Consider the following 22,535-nt stretch of genomic DNA (forward strand, 5'->3'; position numbering starts at 1 on the left):
CAAGAACCATATCTCTCCTCGACTTATTTACTTTGGCATGTCTTTCAGGTAGCATGTGCTATTGTGCTCTTTCTTTTTGTTTTGGTTGGATAAGTAAATAATATTAGAGTCTCTAAGTAAAGCCCTATTTGTTGTATTTTACTTAAAAGTAAACTGTAAAGCATTAGTTTATGGTTCTGGTCTAATGCCAGAAACATCACTGTTTTTTTGCTTTTCTTTGGAATTACTGAAATTCTAGCCATAGGTACTGTAATTTAAATATTATTATTATTGGCATTCAGTTATGAAGGAGTTGTCTTGCTGTGATTTTCTGTTAGGTAAGCGTGGTCCAAGACTCAGTAAATATATCAGGACAGTCTAATACAAACACTTTGAAGGTACCTGAATGTCGACTAGCAGAAGATTTAGGGAATCTCTGGGAAACCACAAGATTTACAGATTGCAGTTTTTATGTAGGAGGACAAGAATTCAAAGCTCATAAATCTGTCCTTGCAGGTACTTTCTACTTTTGTCTCGCTATTATTTTGTAATTTAAATTGCTTAAAGTTTAAAATTTGATTATATTTAATACTTAACTTTTCTCGATGCAGCACGATCTCCAGTTTTTAATGCAATGTTTGAACATGAAATGGAGGAAAGCAAAAAGGTAAGCTTTACTGAAAATATTACCTGTAACACTGTGAAAAAGGGAAAACTTGCAGAAAACTCGAGGTATTGCAGATTGAGGAAGATGAGAACTGTGTGATGAGGGTGCATGAGGGGAGGAGGGACTGCTCCTGAATTCTCTCTTGGTGAGTTCTGAGGGAGTTTGTGTAGATAGAACAGAGAGGTGCTGCAGGATTTGTTTTTTCAGGTACTTGTGTCTGCCCTAGATGATGTTTCTAAACATTAGCTACTGCTGTAATTGGCCTGGTAATCTCTGCCCCTTTCTGCTTTAGTTTTTATCTTCACATAAGCTGATTGACTTGACTAAGGTTCTACTGTTGTGTATTAAAGCATTTTTTTATGGTAGCCAAGAAACAAGGGGTGAATTATGATTCAAATTAAGCCCTGAGGCAGTGAAACACTGCTTTTCATTCACAGCTTCTGCAGGCACTTGACCTGTGTAAGTGTTTTGGATGGATAGTTAATCAGCAGAGAGCTGCTTCTGCTTTTATGCGCTTGTTACCTCCCACAGTGAGGAGTTGTTTGTGTCTTTCATGAAAAAGAATATGAAAAATAGGAATAGATGATCATCACCTGTTCTTGAAGGCTGCAGGATGCCACTGTGTGAGCAAATATACCAGAGGGATATGGTGCTGTAGTACAATTGAGTTTCACAGACATGGCACTTTGCTTCCCTGCACTTCTCCAGCTTGGAAACTTTCACAGGTGGAATTGGAATATTTGGAGCATTTTATTGAGGTTTTTGGGCTGAAAGAAACACAGCCATGTTACAGCTTCAGTAATGTGCCATGCCAGGCCTTTGTCTTCTTGTTAGCAGTAAATGTCCAGCACAGCCCAACTCCTAATTAGTGTGATAGGGAACCAGAACACACCAGTGCCTCTTGTGTGCTGATGGCCTGTGATTTTTGTACTCCATTCAAAAGTCTGATGCTTCATTCTACATCTCTGACATAACTTCTTACTTCCTTAGTTGCTTCTAGGGAATGCTACTGTAGAGTTGGGTCAAACATGCAATACCACTGTTGTATTAGGATGGTCTTCAGCTACATGATGCCTGTTCAATGTGCTGCTTTGTTTGCTTTTTTGGATTCTGAGAACAAAACGTAGGTTGTGTGGACTTAGCTGAAGTCAAGCGAAAAATGCCTCAATTTGTTCCGTCTGCTGCTCTGGCTTCTGATATTCCAAACACTTTGCTGTTGGATTGGAACCTTTGAAGCATTTTTAAATATTCCTGAAACTGTGTCTTGATTTTTATGTACAACCTGTATGATAGATTCCAGAGTTATACATTTCTAGAAAGAAAGTTGCAATTACTTTTTATTGCTGAAGCTTTTCCAACTGATTTCCACCTGACTTTTTAAGAGCTTTTTCGATTGCTTTCTGCTTAACTTTGTTGAATGTTAACTTAATTTTGTAAGGATTTTGTATGATGGATGGCAAATGAAAACTTGTAGTGTACATGCAGATGATAATGGATATTCACTTTAAATTTAAAAGACTTTTATTGATTCTTCTTCTTTCCCAGAATCGTGTAGAAATAAATGATGTAGACCCTGAAGTTTTTAAAGAAATGATGAGATTCATTTACACAGGAAAAGCACCAAACCTTGAAAAAATGACTGACAATTTGTTGGCAGCTGCAGACAAAGTAAGTAGTTGACTCTGAAGTTCTCAAACCTCATGTTTGCTTGTGGAATATTTGTGTAAAAAAAAAAAATCTTAGATTCAGATTGATACATACTTTGATTTTTTTAAATATGAGAACCAGATCTCATCAGAAATGGAGAAAGATGGTAAAGAGTAGATTTTTATTTTTTTTTTTTTAGAAGTGGAAGGCTGATAAATCTTTCTTAAACAGAAGTGTTTCAGATATTTATTTACTATCAAATTTTTTTAGAATTTGAGGATTATTAATATGATTTGGAAAATTGGTCTTGAATAAAATGTATCCTAGATCTTTGTGTTCTTCAAGAAGATTTATACAAATTCATGAATTAACTGCTCCCTGAAGTATTGCTACTTTAGAACTTTCATCTTTTTGTCTTCCCTACAAACATAACAGTTCTAATCTTTTATCTCTTCCGTGTTAGGATCTTGTCTACTCTTTAAACTGTTGCTCAATAGAAAAATACTCTTTCTGCTGTGCTTTTTTGAGATAAAGGGACTAACAGCAGATCAGCAATTAAAGTTATTTTATGAATGATGGCCTTTATTTAGGGAATAATTGATTAATGTAGAGACTATTATAAGGTACAGTTGTACGTCTGCATTACCAGAAAATAAAAATGCAACCTGTTCATAATGTGTCATCTTTCAAAAAAAGAAGCACAGTTTATTCATGCAAAATATAATATGAGAATGCATTTGTTTTATATCAAATTTCTGGTAGGCTGTGTCAAAGGTATGACAGAAATTAAGAAATTCAAAGATGGGTTGGGACTAAACTGGAAACAGGCTAGTTTTAAATAGGCTAATGTATTTTGCCTTGGACAGTTTGGTGAAACTCTCCATTATATAATATCTTGCCTCTTGCTTTGAGATAAGAACATGTCTAATTCTGATTTTGATAAAGAGCCCATGTGTGTTCCTTGCTCTTCCTCCCTTACCAAACTGAAAGGAGATGAAAACTTCTGAATTAGTCATTTTTGTTGTTTTAATAAAAGTTCTGTGGGTGAAGTGTTTTGATCAGTTGGTCAAACCTAGTGCATGTCTTATGTTTGAGAACTCTTCAGTGCAGCATACTGTGTTTTGAAGTACATGTTTGGAGGAGGTTTGATGTTAATCTTGGGAGGCACCAAGTCGTTCATGACTGGGACTGTCTTAAGAGCTGTGGAGATAAGGGCAGAAGGAATGAGTTTGGAGAATGATTAGTGTAGTTTTTCCTCTTTCACCAGTATGCACTGGAAAGGCTGAAGGTGATGTGTGAGGAAGCACTCTGCAGTAACCTCTCCGTAGAAAACGTTGCTGACATTCTTATCCTCGCAGATTTGCACAGCGCTGAACAGTTAAAAGCACAAGCAATAGACTTTATTAACAGGCAAGTACTGTTTATGGGACTCTAAATACCTTTGTATTTATGCTTTGTGTACCTTTTCAATATTGGCACAATTCTCTCTTACAGGTGCAGTGTTCTTAGACAACTTGGGTGTAAAGATGGGAAAAACTGGAATAGCAAGTAAGTTTCCCTGCCCCACGATGTTCTGTACAAACACTGCTAAATAGACTGCAGATCTTAAGAACTGTTGCTTCATTTCCACACTACTGAGGCCTGTCACTGACTGTAAGTAAAGTAGGAATCAGCAGATGCTACCCCAGTTATGATTGTGACTTCCCCTTTAAATGATAGGGAGCGTTAACTGCCCTCCAGTGTGAGAACCTAACAATAGCTGGCTTTTATTCCCACTCCTAGGGACATAGTGCTGTGAGATGGTGGCAGCAGCCTTTATAAAGGAAACCATTCTCTTCACTTACCAGGTTTGTGCCTGGAGGAGTGATAACCCCAGTGTGGTTTCAAGACTTGCTTAGGTCAGTGTGAGCCCGCAGTGTTGCCTGAGCCTGCAGTATTTCCAAAGACAGGAGGGCAGTTGCTCTTTTTTGCCTTTGGGGACATGTTTGTGCATCTTCCCACATGCCAGCACTGGTGCTCTGGAGGCCACACAACTAGTCAGGCAGGTCCCTCTGATCTGGCTGACTCTCAGTGCTCCTGCCTACACTGGAAATAGGTTGAGACTGTGTGGCTCAGACTGTGGGACTGCTTGCAGCAGCAGCTCAAGTGAGTCATGGGGTAGAAGACAGGAATAGCCAGTGGTGGGGTCAGACAGTAAAAGGGCAGTAGAGCATTTATTTCTTACTGTCAGGATCTCTAGAGAAGTTAAGGGCTGGGTTGTACCAGTTAGTTTAAATTAGAGTGTTTCTCCCTTGAATAAAAAAGGCTTCACAGGCCTAATGATTGAGCATGATGTGGAAAAGAAGGGGCTGGTAGAAAGTAAATAGTAAAATACCAGTAATAAGGATAAGTCAGAATTGTGACTATGTAAACTAGTTGATGTATTTATTCCTCCTCAAGTGATTTGGAAGTTCCTGAGCTGACTTCAGTCTTGAGTAATTGCCAGCTAACATGCTGGCCATCTTTGCTTCGGCTAAAGCATCCACAGTAAATCAGAGAAATAATGTGAGAGGGCCTGGCTTAATTTACTGACTCTGGGCACCAGGAAGTCTGAACTTTGGTTTTGTTTCTCGAGGCACTTACCTTTACTGACTTGCAGCAGAAGATTAAAGACTTGCATTAGAAATCTGCCAAAGGTGTTTTAGAGATCATATGGTACAGAGGTCAACTGCTAACTTTATGCTTGATTGTGTTCCTGAAACAGTATGAGGGTGCTCATGAAAGGCTTCTGAAAATGCAGAGCAACAGAAATTTGGGATTGATGCATAAGATGTTAGTTCCAAATTACAGATTTATCCTGTGTCAATGTGGTATTCATCCCAACCAGTGCAATATTCTTCATGTGCAGAGTGAATGTTTTTGCTCTCATCTATAGTATTTCACCAAAAAGTAAATACATACATTGAGTAAATGCATAGTTTTTAATCTCCAGGATGTCAGTGTAATACTTGCTGAAATCTGTTGTTGTTTCTATGTTAGTTAAAAATCAACTGTGGCCATTGAAAGCCATTTTGAATGTAGTCCATCATCTGTACTGAAAAAAAAGGTGAATGTTCTCAAGTATGCTCCACTGGTACTGAGACTGCAGACTCCCAGGGAAGGGTTTTGTAGCCAGCCAGCTAATCTGTCTTCATGGCTCTTTATAGTAGATGAACTACATCATTTTTGCTGCAGTTTCAGCTGATTCATTTTGTCATCCTTCTCTCTCCCCAAATTGAGCATGCCCTTTTATGTAATGAGATTATCATGTCTCGCCTTGCTTTTTGTCTCTGCTCTGGAACTCATTTTCCTCTAGTTTTCCTCTTTATTTTAGTGTTTTTCCTGAGCAATTTCAAGGTGGTTATCCTAAAACAGTGTGCAGTAATGGATGTAGTTCTGTAGCTGAGGTCTTGCTGGTGCTGAATAGTCCTACATCTGATTATGATGATAAACCCATATTGCAATTCGCTGCATCTGTCCATCGGCATCCTTACTGGCTTTCATCGTCTGTCATTTTACAATGGCTCTTCTGCACTAGCCCTGCCTTGCCTGCCCTTCTCCGCTGTGCATTTGGTTTGTAAAATTGTGTGACTGTTCTTAATGCTTCTGTTTTCAGCCAAGCAACAGACATAATGGAAACAGCAGGCTGGAAGTCCATGATCCACTCCCACCCTCACTTAGTAGCAGAGGCCTTTCGCGCACTGGCGTCTGCACAGTGTCCACAGTTTGGCATTCCACGCAAACGGCTAAAACAGTCATGAAATCTTCCATGAACTTTAGAGAAATTGGACTGACTCTACTCCTCCATGTCCAGAGGTGTTTTCACAAAGCATAACAAGAGTTTTTGTTATCCTTGTCCACAGAACAGAAGCTGAAAAAGCCTATTGTTTGCTTTTCAGATGGATAATTTATGGTTTAATCCTCAGCTTTAAATTAGACTGATTAATTCACTGAAAGGCCTTAAATTATCTTCAATGACTCTCTAGTCCATATAGTCTAATGTATCTTGATTTTTTTATTATTATTTTTAATGTGCCTTGTCTTTTTGACTAGGCTCTGCAGGATTGCACTAGCTCCATAATGCAGTAAAGTTGAAAACTGAAGATTAATTTTTGAAAGGGATCTTCCATTATTTTCAGAAGAAAAAAAAAAAGATTATAGTTTGGTCCTGTGCTAACTGGAAGGTTTTGACTGGCCTCTCATTAAAAGCACTTGAACCAGAGGCACATCATGTACCCTAGACAAGTGCTAAATATAGGGAGAGCCTGTTTACCTTCAGCGAATGCCTACAGGCTATTTATGGCAATATACTGCTTTGAACGTAATTTATTTTTCATTGTGGGGGCAAATATGCAATGGTTTGGCCCAAAAATGTATTTTCATTACAGTTTGTAATGCTTACTGTGTGTGTGTCAAAGCTGTCCAAGCGGTGAAAAGAAACACAGAATAAACCTCTTGCTTGTGTTTCTTTACGGTCCATCATTAGTTTACATTTAATGCAGAACTGAACGAGAGGTAAAGAGTTCAGTGTGAAAAGGAATAATGTTGTATATGGAGAAATTATATCCCACGTGTATGGTTACATAGAAAAGTAAAGGATGCGTAGAATGACCAAATGTAAATTGAGGAAATGGGCCAAATGGATTCTGAATATGCACTTTTAATGTGTAACTTTTATATGTTGTGTGGTACATATATATTTTGCTTTTGATGAATTAATGAGGTACAGGTAATTGTGGCTTAACTTTTTAGATACATTTTAAGATGCCCACAGCCACATGGGATTTAGTTTTGTTAGAAAAGAAAGGCATGTCTTTTTAAGACTCAATTGAAGGTGGCTATTGCAAGCTTTCATATTTAAGTAACAGAATATTTTCGCTTATTTGAAAAAGGCATGTGAATGGTAAAAACTTTGAAGGGATTTTTCCCATCTTGACTTATGTGCACAGCTTCCATTAACACCTGAGGAGGCTGTGTACACATCGAGGAGTATTTCCCTGAAATGTCAGATGGTATTTGCAAGCAGAGACTTGCTCAGTCTTGCATTTCAGTTATTGTACTAGCATTGTGGATGGTATTGAAATTCTGCATAATGTGAAAAGGATGAAACATTTGTAAACTGCTTGTCACGGGCCAGTTCTTTATTATATGAACCTTAGCTTTAATATCAACATCCTCAGTGTTTGATAGCTTTGTTTACAATTGGGAGGAAAAGTCTGCAGTAGTGCACACTCTAAATGTTCCCTGAGTTATTGCATTGAGTTTACTGTAATAGTCATAATATGCTGTATTTCTTTTTATTTGGGAAGACTTGGGTTTAGCAGTGGGGAATGAGAGGAGATCTCACTTAATTTATAAACGTATTTGCATAATGACCTATTAAAAAAAGTTATGCAGGGAGGAAAGAGGAAGAATTTTGAATTGTTTACTGTCTTGAAGTCTATCTCCATCCTCATTTCATTCAGATTCATCTGAATTGCTCTGAACAACATTTTTGGAGGAAAGAATATATAGTTTTATACTTTGGCTTCTTGTAAGGCACTAGCAAAGGTAAATAGGAAAAAATATCCAGTCCAATTTTGAAGACTAAAACCTCTAAACGTGCATTTTCTTCTTGACTTCTGACTAAATCTTTATGATGGATAAAGTGTAAAATCAGAAACTTAATTAGTACAGAAGGCATCAAGTTATATATTTGTAGAGATTTATCCTTTTACCAGTTTTTAGGTATTTATCTGAAATAAGGTCTCGTAGGCATTCTCCACAATAAGAGAGTAAAGGCAATTATTCCAAAACCATGATTTTTTTGCTGCACTGTGTAACGCGTTGGGACTACAGATCCTCCTGCTGATCACTGTAAAACTCGCAGCTCTCATGTGCAAAGTGACTTGAATAGTTCATGGTGTAATGATTGCCCAGGTCAGCCTGTTCTGAAGTAACAACATAGAGTAATCAGATGGAAAGCTTAAGGATTTCTGTGAATTTTTTTATTTTAAGAAGCTTAATAGCACACTTGGTACCAAAAAATGTTAGACACTGTGCTGTGATATCATCTACATCGTAGAGTGTCCCCTTCTCCAGTCAGGCAGTGTAAACCAGATGTTACACTAACAGGAAAAAGCCCTATGATGATTGATCTGTTTAGATTTGATTTTATTTATTATGTATTTTCAAGTTTTGTCAGCTCTTAAGAAAAATTGCTGTATTCTTAAGTGAATGCACTAATTATTCACCTCTTTAATTACCTACATACAGTGTTCTCACTGAAATGGGACAGCTGGTAATTACAACCTTCTTCTTCGGATTCAGTAGCTTCGTTTCATTCCCCACACCTCAAGAACTTGCCCTTCAAAGCCTCAGTTGCCAGTTCAAAGTGCAGCAGATTGAAAAAAAGCTATCTAAATCAACGGACAGGTTTTTTTCAGGCTGAAACCTGAGTTTTGTGTTTTGTTCTTTTTTTTTTTTCCCTTAGTTTTCTATCCAGATTAGGACTATGACGTATGAAGGTGCCATGTTTTGGCTTGCCAACACTACCCTCTCAGATAGATGTGAACCACCGCTTCCATACTTTTCTGGGGAGAACCCTGCATGTGTCCTGTGTGTGCGTGCGCGTGTGTGTATGACTGTGCGGTGTTTTTTTTGTCAAGAATGACTTTCTAAAAGTAAGGACTCAATTTGCTGTTAAAATGCTATTATGTATTATATATATATATATTTTTTTTTTTTCCATTCGAGCCTCTCCTAAGGAGATGCTTTGGGTGGAAGTTGCTTCAATAAATAATCCTTATTTCCTAGTCCATTTACTGCATGCAGAAGTATGAACACATTGTGCCTTTTTAGGAAACTGTTGCAGTGAAGGGAAGGTTTAACAGGATACAAGGTCTTTGTGAAAGGTATTTTTAAAGATGAAGGAGAATGCTATTTGATACTCAATTGAGATGGAAAAGTTGCATGTCGATTCTTCTTCCTAAATTCAGTTTCACCAAGGTAGAAACTACACAAACAAGTGGAATAAGTATTACAGATACAAGTTGAGTAATGGTATCATTTTGTGAAATTGTGATAATATTTGCTGTTACAAGATAAGTGTATGTCAAAACGTGATAATCATGGACACAGAGTTACTCTAGTTCTGATGTTTTTCTAAACATTGAGTATTTAGTATAAAATTCACCTTTGCACAGAAGATCAGTAGAAGACCTATATGGAGATTATGTTCCTTTTAAATCCTCACAGCAAGTTTTCTCCCTTGGGAGTATAAAATGATGTGCAGTATTTGAAACTGTGTTTCATGGAAGACAGTGAATTGAAAATGTGAGGTGTTGCTACCTGAAATGTTGAATTTTGTTGAATTTTACAGCTGGTTAAAATTCCTAAGCTTAATTGATTTTGGTTTTTTTTTTTTAATTGACAAGTGGAATGTTACCTGTCCTCTGTCTGGTGTTAATAGTGTATTTAGTGCAGAGCTTAGCTCCTTAGCTAGCAAGACACTTCGTCTCATAACTTGGCTTCTGCTTACAGTAAATGGACTATGTTTGTAAAGGGAATTCACTATTTCAAGTGTTTTGCAAGGAACTTCACTGTATTTGTAACCTGGTTTTTGAAGGCTTAAGATCAATGAGTCCTATTTTAGAAATTAAACCAGTGAAATGACTTAGACCTGTTTTGGGGTGGAAATGATTAAGAGAATTCAAATATGTAAACAGTTGTATCAAACCATCCAGCCTTTTTTTATCAGCTGATGTTAATGGTGAAATACTTTTTGTACCTTGTTGCTGAAAATATTTTTGCGTTTCAGCACATCAAGTTACAATAAAGTTGTTACTTATACAGAATGTGTCTGTCTGGCTTGTATTTGTTTGCCTTTTTTTTCCCCCCCTGTATCTGTTCCCAGTGGCTGCCTTTGCTTTGAGAAAGGTATTTTACCAGCACTGTGAGTCTAGTGAAAAATATACTGCTGTGCTTTTGGAAACCTCTTCTGGGGAGGATCATCTTGCAGCCTTACTTTGATCTCCACTAACTTGGTTATTTTTCCATTTTGACACTTTCAAATATCTTTGAGCTCTGAACAGCTTAACTTGCCTACCTGAGAAGTGACTGCCTTTACACAGACTCTCTCAGGACTGATGCTTGGTGGGAAGAAGAAGTGGTTTGTAAGAGTAATCTCTATGAGGAGTTCATGGGGTTTAATATGGTTGTAAATATTTTGCACTCATATGTAGGACTGTTGATATTGAGAGTTGCCTTCTGTGTATTTGACTTTGGATGCACTGAACTCCAGAAAACAATGGATGTCAAGGTAAGTTATTTCATTAAAAGTGTTTGTGTGTAGGTACATGTAAAATTCTCAAGGTTTAACAATGGCATAACTCACACCTTCACAGGCAACTCCAGTAACCTGCAAGGGAAACAGGACTGTTACCACTGTGAGTGGTGATATGAATTATTTGTGCAAGTCCAGCTTTTTGAAATGAGCTTCATCTTTTAGGTAAAAAAATATTAAACTTCATTATTTCTTTTTTTAGAAGGCTGTATTTTTATCCTTAGTCTTTCTGAAGTAATTTTTCCTCCAAGGTGTTTATCTTGTCATCGTACAAAGGTTTTGTTATTCAGCAAAATGGATTCAGTGAGCATTGATTAAAAAAAAAGCACCTATTTTCTTTGTAAACTGAATTCTAATAGTGTTTTGTGAGGAAACTAGGCACTTAAAGAAAGCTTTTCTCCTTTGAGATGAATGCTTCTGTTGTGTTTTACAGTGTCAGTCCAGTCCAGTGTATGTCCTTCTCTTTCGTTAAAAAGGGAAAACTCAAATAACAAGTTGGTAATATATGCTGTTAGATTAAAAACCCTCTCTTGCCATACAGAATTGCCTGTCCTGCCATACACTGAAGGGACAGTTTGATGTCCTACAGAGTAGTGCCAGCTTAACCAGTCCCTGTTACTGCCATGAGAAGTTATTTCAGAGTGCAGCCTGAGCAGTCACAGGTGAGAAATGTTGATTAAAGTGTCTTTGTGCCGCTTCTCCAAACCTCACAGCATTAATGGTTTTCTATGTTTTAAGATAACTTCTGTTACTATTTAAGTCAGAGTATTACCTGTTCCATTACAACTTTAACTTGCCATGTTTATTAAGTAAATTAGATTAACAAACTGCTTCCATTATACACAAATAACTTTGCACTTAACGTTGTGATAGTGTGGTAACAGGAATTGCTGTTAATTGCCATTGAAAATTAGAGTAGTTTTGAACAGTTTGTCTTTCTACAAACTTCTTGGTAATTTTCCACTAGAGGAACATGGGTTTTGTTGTCAATTTTGAAGATTCCTTCTTTGTACTCTCAGAGAAAGCTGGAAAAAATACAAGTACAGGAGTGGAATGAAGCATTTCTGATGTATGATGCAAAGAACTTGCTTTTTCCATTACAAACACTGCAAAAAATATCAACTGTGAGATATTCTCAGCTGTGAGAATTCCTGAGTGCTTTGGAATGGCATTCCAGAGGGTGTCAAATAAGTTATATTTTAAACAGTATGTGAAGTTGATGCTCAAGTGCAAAATTGGGTTTCTCATGAGTCAAGTATAAATAACAGAAATGAGCTTGTGACTCAAGACTCATGAGGGAAAAATAACTTTGCAGACTTTGCTTGGCCTTGGCCTTCTTATAGAGAAACAACCAAGAGTGTTTTGAGTTCTCAGTTAAAGTGTTTTGAAGGAGCCTTAGAGCTAGTGGTGATTATCGTCCTGTCAAGCAGGGAGCAGATTGGACTTCTTTGAAAACGTTGCCTGACACCGACATTTTTGTCTTGCATTCTTTAGCAGGGTTTGGAGCATAACAATATTTTTGTGCAGGTACTGTATTTCAATCAAGGGTTTGTATATAATGAGTGGAAATCTCTGCTTTGCCAAACTTATGCATGTTTCATGCGTTGGCAGTGATAGTCATGTAGAAAATAAATTGCACCATGTCAGACTCCGAGCTGCTGATCAGGATGGAGGCGGCTGGTGCTGCATTTTAAGCAGTTACAGTTTTTGACTTCCCACGTTTCTCACTGCATAGTTGACTGAGCCATTTCAGTTACAAAAGGTAAATTTTGAAGAATATGCAAAAAAGATTCTAATAGTGTGACATCTTAAAGCATAGAAGCTTTAACTGCAGGCTGACCCATTTTAACAGGAATTGCCACGTAAACTATTTTAAATATTCCATTTTCAAGTTGGTGACTTTCTGTAAGCTTTGAAATTAATTTCATGTATTATGTACACAATTTTCTAACCCAGCTGTGTTTATCGAGTCTTGAAATTTTAAAACAAACCACCTCCTCGCTACTGAAGTGTTCAACTGAAATGTTTACCTTCTGTGGTCAGCAAAGACTAAATCTTGCTCGGGTAGTTGTGCCATCCCCAGATGAAGAGCTGTGGTGTTGTGTTCTCTGTGAAGCCCACACCATATGTTTTTGAATGGAGAAAAAAAAGTCTGTTAGATTGTGCGTCTTCTCCCTGTCACATCTCGCAGATGGGCTGTTCCTGTCAGACACACACATGAGGGAGTTCTTACGCTACCAAGCCTTCATTTCTCCCTTAGAGCAGGACTGGGGTTTACTATGCTGGATCAAGAGAGTCTGTACCAACACAACTTCCCTGGGGAGGGTTATTGCAGGGCAATCAACAGAGGAACATAAAATATTTTTTTGTGTGTATTTATTGGCTTTTTTGGTCAAGGTGAATTGGAGACACAGGTATGGAGAAGTGTGGGTGTCTTTTTGGATTCTCGAAATGCCTTGTTGTTTATCTGCTGTGGTGGTTTTTTGGAATGTGTGCTGGCACCACTCAAATAATATAAATAAATACAAAATACCTAGCAATTAAATGTCATCAAGTTCAGTTGTCCTGATTTAAAGAAATGGAGATGTGAATTTCCTTGTGACAGTGCCTTTTAACAAAAATGTATGGTGACAGATGTAGTTAATCTCAGAACAAACTGTAAAAGGGGTTAAATTGTGTACTAAATTAGGAAAATGTGCAGTATTTTACCAGTAATGCTAGAATAGCATGCATCTACTTTTGACAAGCTGACAGACCAGAGAATTGAAACTTAATGAATCTTAATGCTTTCTGTCATGTACTTCAATTTTCTCAAATTATTTCTCCAATTAGTTCTAGTCTTTGTGAAAGAATGATTAATGATAATTAATACATTCTTTTAATTTGCATATTCAATCTCCAGTGTTACTAAAAAATACAGATTTGTGTATGTGGGTGAGGCACGTTTGTCTGTTATTTCTTTGGGGTGTTGGGGTTTTCCAGATTTTCGGTTTTTTACTTCCAATTGAACAGGGAGAATATGATGGATGCATTAGGGACGTTATTATACTCTTTCCACATAAATAATTTGGGCATAACCGAGGTCTCCAATCTTCCCTGTAAAGATGTTTTCCCAGGTTCTCTTTAGTGGATAGGTAGGGAATGTAGGGATGCAAAGTTATTGTCAGGAGCTTAACTCATCCTTGAGTCTGCATCTGAAAACATCTACATCTGCAACAGAGGGCATCTGTTCTTCAGCAGTTGGTTTTGGTTTGTTTATTTTATTTTATTTTTAGAGTTTCTGTATGCCTCCTTTATATTGTCATTCAGTTTTGTTCTACTCCTGACATGCACACATGTATGGATTTATCCATGATCTGAATTTTGTGTTTGAAATCAGTAGAGCAGCATGAAGTTTTGAAAGCCATTGTTTTTTTGTCTGCATAGGAACTCAAGCTTTCCATGCTGCTCTGCAGGTATCTAATGTTTGACTCTTAGAAAAAAACAAACAAACAAAAAAACCCCAGCAATTTTGGCTTCTGCTTAATTAGTCTTTTGCCTTCTGATACAAATGCTCATCCAGAGGAAAGAACTGAGATCAAACGAAAGTATTTTTTCAGTAGCAGAAAAAGGGCACAGTAGGGTAAAACTTTGTTTCATTGGCAGGACATAAAGATTCAACTTGAAGAAATGGAACTTCATATTTGACAGGACAATTAGCTGAAACAGATTTTGTGTGAGGGAGATGCTGTAAAGCTACTAATGCAGAAAAATGCCTTTGGGCCTGTTCTGGGGCAGCTGTGACTCTGCAGCTCTCCTGCCCACAGGACATGCATTTCAGATGCTTGTTAGGATAACTCATGGTTGGAAGTCTGCAAGAGTGGCAGGCTCTGTATGTCTGAAATAACATTTCTTCAGGTGGCTCTACAAAGGCTTCTTCTTTAGACACACTTTATCAAAGACATGGAGTGCTTGCAGTTTCAACTACTTTTTTAATCAATAAATAGTTCATTCTAGTTTTCTTGCCACTCATTTAGTTAAATATGCGGTGTTTGCTGGGGCAGCATGCCCTGGTTATATCCACCTCTGAATATTCTGTACAAATTTTAATCAAAGTACCTAAGCAGAATATAGAAACTGGCTTTCTGGAAGAATTATCCTCCCAGAAAATAGTATGGGTGTCCAAGAGGTGCTGAGATGGTAACAAAGGTGCACACTTAGGAGGCTGCAGTTTTCCAATAAGGTGATATTCTGGGCAGTTAAAAACATAGAGGTAAAAAGCGTAGGTATTTTGTGACTCAATGTTAAGAAAAGGGATGTTAAAGGACGATTTTGGAGTATCCTCAACAGCTGACTATTAAAAAATCCCCATGTAGTATAAGTCCAAGAGCATCTAGAATTTGGGCACATTTTGTGTAAATAAATAATCACATCTACACTCTTGGTGGTAGTCATACTATGAACAGTTGCTGTATTTACTTTGAGTCAGTGCTATCAGCAAGTCCATAATCTTCCCTCGTTACTTGTTTGCTGAGAGCAAACTAAACATTTGTTCCTGATTCCTCTGGATAAAAATATGTAGAGGAAGGTGGTGTTGAGACCGTCCTTAACAATAATCCTTGTTAGTGTTTTAGCATGAATTACAAAGATGGAAAGAAGCTTCTCCTGGCATGAATGGGGCTTTTTATGTGCTTTAAAGATGAGCACAAAGCCCAGGGCTGGCTCATCAATGTTCAGTGCCACAAGGACAGCATCTTTAATAAAAATAAACTTTATTTACCTGTATGTAGAGATTCTTATCACAGAACCATCAATGCTGCTGGCATAGTTTTGTGATCTTTACTTCCTTCTTATAAGGCTAAACTTTGTCAGAACTGGCTTCTATGCCTGCAGATACACAGGGTTTAAGCATCTGTAAGGGAAATGCCAGTTCCCCCAGTGGAACTGCCTTGGAGGAAGGCAAAGGGTGTGGCTGGCTGGGTGGAGCTGAGGCACCACTGCTCACCTGCTAAACAGCTGATATCCCTGTATGGGGTGGTCAAAAGCTGTTGCTTCAGCAAGTTTGGCTTAAATAGTGAAGTTGGGGGTGAAATGAAGGAGGGCAGTTGTGTTGCCTACAGCAGTGCTCTCCAGTAGGGCAGGAGGAATGAGCAGTGGAGCAGCCAAAAGAAGAACGGGGCAATTGCAGTTTGATAGTTGTGATTTTTTTTTTTCCTTTTTTGTCTTTGTCAAATATTCAAAACAGAGGATTCATCAAATAATTGATAAGCAGAGGGTCATGAGTGCTTTTATTTCCAGTGAGCTTGAGCTGAAAGGACTCAGTGCCCCTTTCATGTGGCAGGCGAAGTATTCTTCTTTCCCATTTGCACCTTGCAGAATTTTTCTCCCCCTCTCCCAGGTAACAGCTGCTGGAAGTAGGTGAAGAGAAATGACAGTAAGAAATAGATTCTGGCTCTGCAGTGAGTGCCATGCTCAGGAGCCTGTTCCTGAGTAGGTGTATGGCAGAGCTACTGGAACTACCCTTGGGAAGTTATGCAGGAAGAATTCAGAGAAAACATGATCTTTCTTTGCTCCTTGCCCAGAACTGTGTGTTGACATGATGTTTGTCCTTCTGCATCCCAGTAAAGGGATTTGAACAAGAACACATGGAAGAGCCTGCATTTCAAAAATGGTATTTGCCAAGCCAGCTGAGAAACACTTTTCAATATTAAAGAGCAATTACTTGTTGTTCTTTAAATATCATAGGCTGGCTTGGGTTGGAAGGCACTTCAAAGGTCATCTCATTGCACCCCCCTGGCCATGGACAGGAACACCTTCCACTGGACCAGATTACTCCAAGCCCTGTCCAACCTGACCTTGAACACTTCCAGGGATGGGGCAGCCACAACTTCTCTCAGCAACCTGTGCCAGGAATTCACCAATCTCACAGTAAGGAATTTCTTCCTAAATATATTGCTAATTACCATGCTAGGCATGAATATTATTGTCCTTTTAGTTTCCAAAATTAACAAAGTTGTAGAATCTGTTCATTAGATTCACCTTCACTTGAAAATAATTTTTAAAGAACCATTTTTCCTTAAAAATTTCAAGTAGTACATGTTTGAAAATCGAGAGGTGAAGAAAATTCCAAAATTCAATCAGACTGAGAAGACTTTGTTTAATAAAAAATGTGAGTATGTGCCAAGAGAAGGAAAGCAGCTCTTAAAGCAGCTCCTAAAACTTCCCAATTACAACTGTTAATACCTGTACATAATGTGTAACTCTCACTAAAGCGTTGTTGAACAGTTCATTCAAATGCCTCAAGTGTAGGAAAGTAATGATTTGAGCAATCTCAAATTTTGGGATGGGGCCAACTTTTGGGGTACCTAAAACTGGTGAAAATTCCAATAAATGACAATTCTGAATGTTTTTAAAGTACTGTTGTGTATTTACTATGAAGGTAGTCCTTTGTCTTTGGAAAATGCTGGATTTGGTGTTAACTGCTTTCTGCTTCTGGAAACTACTCCGTGTTGACTCAAGGTGGCTCAGAAAATCCCCACTTGCAGCACACTCGGGATCCAATGGAACCCTTCATTTAATATGTGGGAAATTTTGGATTACTGAATTGTTCCTGGGTACACAAACTAGACGATTCAGGGAGGAAAAGGCAAAGGCCGTTGTGATGATGGTACAGTTTGTTTTCTGAAAATGTTAGTTTGGTAGAATACTTCCCTTATTACAAAAATACATCAGGCAAATGCACTTGCATATTTTGAGCTTTAATATCCTTTTGTATCCTTTTGCAGTAGATTAAAATGTCAGTCATATTCTCCATATTTCATAGTCTCCTAGAAGCCCCGGGGAAGGTGCACATGTCTTATGTTACTTATGTCCCACCAATAAAACAGTCCTCTAGAAGGAAATCTGTGCAGGCTGTACAGCAAGATGTCAAATTAATTGTACTGAAATAATGAGTTAGCACCAAATGCTAATTAAATATTGATGGAAGTCATACTCTCAATTATCTTCATTATGGTGCAATGTTCTATGTAGACATGAAGTGCTGGGAACGTGGGCATGTATTATTATTAGTCTTGTCGTATAAAAATATTAGTTATTTCTCTTCTCAAAAATTCATTGTAAATGCACTGTATAGTATCTCTTTGATGGAGTAGGTCTTTATTAAATAAAGTTTTTTGTGTTCACCCCTTTTTCTTTTGAAGGAGCTGGAAGGGCCAGCCTTGAGCTCAGAGAGGACAGAGCTGTAGGGCAGCATAGCAGAGAGAGGAGTCCAAGGGGTGAGCCTGCCAGCAGGAGATTGAGCTGAAGCAGAGGGGTCTGGTAAGGGAGATGTAATCCAGGATGGTTTGCTTTCAGGAGAATGGGATGGGCAAGAGCTGCTCCCTTCCTCACATGCATTAGCACTGAGAAAAAGGCTTTTAAGCCGGAGAAGTTAGAGGACTTTTTTTGGCAAGGACTTTGTTACTCAAAAACAAAAGTCCAGGACTATTTAGACTGGAGACTAATTAGATGACAAGTCCCAGGAACAAATACAAATACAGTTTTATATGTAGTTGCCTTTGGGGAGGATGGACAAACTTACCACAAAATTCAGAGGTCAAACAGGTACTATTCTGTGCAGTCTTGTTCCTCTCAAGGCCCTTTTATGCTCTGCTAGAAAAACAGAAGAATTAATTCCAAGACTTCCAAAGTATTCCTGGAAAATGCTGTCCTAGAACGTTTTTTTTTTAAATAGGAATGTCTTTTTCATCAGTAAATAAAAAGAATAAACTGAGGTGAAAATTAATCCTTTCTGCAGACTTTGTGGAAGGGAAAAGCTTGTACAGGACTGCTTGGATGGGCCTTCCTTCCCAAGCTGGACTGGAGAAGAGGCCTGCCTGCCACCTCTGTATGAGGCAGTGGTAACTTCGTGCTAGTTTGGAGGGGAAAAAAATTTTTGGTACTTTTCTTTTGCTTCTTGCCCTTAATTGGCAACCTTTGCAGCAGGTGAGCATTAAGTATGCTCCCAGCAGTGGCTGTGTAATGTTCCAGTGTGTGCTGTGCCTCCATGTGGTGCATGGGCAAAAAATCCTCCCAGTCCCAAGAGCGTTGAATGCTCTTTGTCACTTCTAACAGCACTGAAAGGTTAAGAGTGGAGGCAGGTGTGTGACCATAATTGGGGAGGAGGGTGCAGAGCTTTTTATTGTGGAGGGTGCAGCCTTAGTGCCATTGTCTAAGTGTAAATTGTTCCTAAAAGATAACTCTGCTATTATCCACCCTGGAATATATGTGAATCCAGTGAGAGGCATTTTCAGATTACCAGTGGTGAAGCGTGTCAGAGCAAAAGGAGCACTTGAGCTGAAGAACAGATAATACCCAGTGGAGCAGAACTGCGGCACCAGCTGCTGAGAGGGTAATTCAGTGCTCATAATGATTTCAACTTCTCTCTAAAACTATCACTTCGCAAGTATCCCTCATCTAAAGTACAGAGTTTCCCCAGACCATCAGAATAGAATCTCTCCACACCCTGAGCATGTGAAATTAATGACTGAATATTATGCTGAGAGCCATTTAATTAAAAACACTTTCATTAATAATGCAGTTGGAGAGTGTATGTGTGTTATGTAATTAAAGATAGTACATCAGTAAATGATACTATGCAAAACCAATTCAAAAAATTCAAATGAGCTGGTGTAACATAAGGAACTTAATTCAAGTGGGAATAAAGTCCGTGTGAAATAAGCTCAGAGTTTTTTCCTGGAAGCTGCAATTAATCTGCTTTTGGCAACACAATTCAGTACTCTTATTTTAAATAAGGGGCTGTGCTTGTTTTAAAAGATAACTGGGATAGTGAATCAAAATAGATTTCCCTCTCCACTTTTAGCCAAATATAAGTATCCCTTAATGTCTGGACCCACTGATGAGCTTGGCTGACCTCGTGAGTCTGGGCTGCCTTGCACACCATTCATCTGTGGTGCTGTTTTTGCTTTTGAGCAGTCAGGTTGTGCTTGGCTGTGACCAAACACTGTGGGCCTGGTATTTATCATATAATTGCTTTAAAACCAGGAGAAAAAGATGGAAAAGAGAGGTTTTTCCTCTGGGACAGAGCAATCTCCCTGTCTGGCATCGTCTCCAAGAAGCTGGTGTGAGCAGGCATCTTGTTTTCCCAGAGTACTTTGGCTAATCCAAATCTTCAGTGATTGAAGCCAGAAACATCGCAGTTAAATATATCTGACATGAGAAGTGGATTGGAATTAAGTAGCTCTAAGTGCTATCTAATAAATAGGCTTGCTTATCATCTGCAATAAGGCAACTTGAAATATTTTTTAATCCTTTGGTTTACCTGCTCAGAAATCTGTGTTAAATATTCAGTACTCCCAGGACAGCAGTGCACGTCTGCTCAGCATCACCTGCTTCAGATGCACTTTTCCACCACCACCTCTTCTTTTAAGGATTAAGTACTGTTGGTTTAGAATAGACTGATGTCTCCTCTCAGAGCAGTTCTCCTGCTAAGCCAGAACACACGTGCTCATGTTCAAGTTAAATCAGCTTGGCATGTTTTGGAAACCTCAACTGATTTTTTTTTTAAGAGATACCTTTGTCATGCTCTAGAAGAGCTCAGGGTGAGCTGCATTTCATTAGGGCCTTTTGGAATGGGGATGGAAGGTGGTGTAATTGCTGTCCACCCATCTAAAAACATCATAATTGGGATGATTTTCTTATGGCGTTGTTTATTACTTCAGTCATAGAATTGTAGAATGGTTTGGCCAGAAGGGATCTTAAAGATATCTCGTTCCAACCCCTGCCATGGGCAGAGACACCTTCCACTGAAACAGGTTGTTCCAAGCCCTATCCAACCTGACCTTGAACACTTCCAGGGATGGGGCAGCCACAGCTTCTCTGGGCAACCTGTGCCAGGGCCTCACCACCCTCACAAGGGAGTATCACAGGGATGAAAGCAGGGATCACAGCAATGCAAAAAACATACCGTGATGCTGCAGTTCAGAAGTGAGAGTTTGTTTGAGCTTGCCTGGGACTGTCTGGGCTGTGGGCTCTGATAAATTGTTGACATGTGCCAGGGACACCCACAGAGTGTGGGCACCTGAACTGTGCCCTGTGCTGGGCTCTGCCCTTCCCTCTCTCCTCGAGGTGGCTGGGTGCTTAGTGAGCACAGCAGAGCTCTTTGCCTGCATTTGGGAGCTGGCAGCATTGCTGCTGTCTGTAGGATCTCCAGAACAAAAGATTCCAAGTCTTGTGTCCTGGGAAGTAACAGCAACTGTAACAGATGATACAAACCTGATAAAATACTAGAAGTTCAAAGCAAACACCCTGATAGCTTTAGGTGGAGGGGGTTTTTTTGGCCATTTTTAACTTCAGGGCTAATTCAAACAACCTACAAGTCTCATACTTCTCTTTCTTGCCAGTTTGGAACCAATTATCATGTATCATCTTTCAGGAAGATCACCAGCTTATATGGAGCTGTTAAGATAAGGTAGCCAAAGCTTAATTGACTGCCAGTGATGAAAGAGCCACACTGTCTGGGAATGAGGCAGTAGAATAAAGAAATGGGATTTGCATCCGAGGGGGCTGCAATGCAGATGAGCAGCATGATGACTGAATGTGAGGTGCTGATCTGGGATCAGGCTGGTAATAAAGCTATCTTGTTTTCCAAGGACAGTTAACGTGAGAGAGGCAAGGTGAGCAGTGGGATGTCTGGGAAGGTGTTCCAGGGGCAGCTGTTGCACAGTTGCTCCTCCATCCTGGTTGTGCTCCACTGCTGTCCTCAGGCTGTGTCCTGTGTGCCTTGTGCCCTGCTCCAATGGCCCAGTTCTGGGTGAGAGCCGTGAGTCCTGCCTGCTGAAAAGCTAAAAGAGACCACAGTCTCCCTGTGTGCTTCCCACATCGCTCCTTTCCTGGTATCCAGCTAGGAAAGGTGGCTGAGCCTTTTGACTCGCACAGAGGAATGCTTGTCACCTCTGAACTCTCAGAATTAGTCAGCTTCCTGTGTCTGGATTTTCCTGTGTGTGGATTTTCCATAAAATGAAGAAAATACATTAAAATGTCCCTGAAGCAGTGGAATTCTTTTTCCTCTGTTTTGACTTGAGGACAAAACCAGAGAGCAATGTAAGAGACTGTTTGACGTGGTTGGCTGTTCCATTACTGTTGAATAGGAAGATGCTGATGTTTCCTTTGGAGTCTGTTTTAGAGTCCTACCACTGTTTATGCAGGTAGAATTTTTTCTTCCTGAAGTAAACTGTTTTACTATGACCATGATGGCTTTTTAATTGGGCTGCAGCTGGTGCTGGATTTGTGCTGAGTTGGAGACCGAATTACATCTTTAGAAAAAGCATTTTTTGTGGGTTTTTTTGTTGTTGGTTTTCCCCCCCCCCCTTCAAAATTCAATCTGGATGGCTGGGGTTCTTGCTTGAGAGTACCAACAGCTGGAGGCCTTCAGTTCCCGTCACTCCTGACTGCAGATCTGAAGTTTTGCAGCCCTGAGCTCAACAACCCACCAAGGGAAGTGTGGTTTGACACGAAGTGGGATGTTTCATGACAATTCAACTCCTCTTCTGTAAACCCAATTTATTTGCTAGTTCTGAGAGAAGGATGCTGCTTCTGACGGGTGCTTGCAAGAGATGTTCATGAGGGAGAGATGGGAATGGCAAAGTCTAGTTTTTCAAATGAGACACCCTACAGCTAAAAATCTACTTGATTGATGTGTGTTTCATTGAGCTACTTAGTGTGTTGCAGCTTGTTATTGTCTTTTCCACTGTGCATATTTGAATAGAGACAGTGCTAATGACAAACCATTATTATACTATAAATAAAACATTATCCAGATTATGCTGGTCAACAGAGCATAAAACAAATAGCAAATTCTAATGTCCTTGAATTACAATTTAAAAAGAAAAGCAGCACTGGATGCTGATTTGCATGGAACAC

General features: G+C 39.1%; 1 protein-coding gene across 4 annotated transcripts in view; it reads left to right on the forward strand.

Moving 5' to 3' along the window:
• The window catches only part of SPOPL (speckle type BTB/POZ protein like), a 63,181-nt gene that overhangs the window by 24,441 nt on the left and 16,205 nt on the right, over positions 1-22,535 (forward strand). For 2 of the 4 annotated variants that reach the window (XM_017830200.1, XM_017830201.1), the window contains exons 6-11: positions 318-495; positions 591-646; positions 2,192-2,314; positions 3,561-3,703; positions 3,788-3,841; positions 5,928-9,785. In XM_017830200.1, the coding sequence (XP_017685689.1) occupies positions 318-495; positions 591-646; positions 2,192-2,314; positions 3,561-3,703; positions 3,788-3,841; positions 5,928-6,072 (699 nt within the window). In that variant the 3' untranslated portion in view covers positions 6,073-9,785. Of the gene's footprint in view, positions 1-317; positions 496-590; positions 647-2,191; positions 2,315-3,560; positions 3,704-3,787; positions 3,947-5,927; positions 9,786-22,535 lie in introns of those variants that run through there. The other 2 variants (XR_001877249.1, XM_017830202.1) reach the window with 2 other exon arrangements.

This window comes from Lepidothrix coronata, unplaced genomic scaffold (genome assembly GCF_001604755.1).
Source record: "Lepidothrix coronata isolate B3197 unplaced genomic scaffold, Lepidothrix_coronata-1.0 Scaffold175, whole genome shotgun sequence".
NCBI lineage: Eukaryota > Metazoa > Chordata > Aves > Passeriformes > Pipridae > Lepidothrix > Lepidothrix coronata.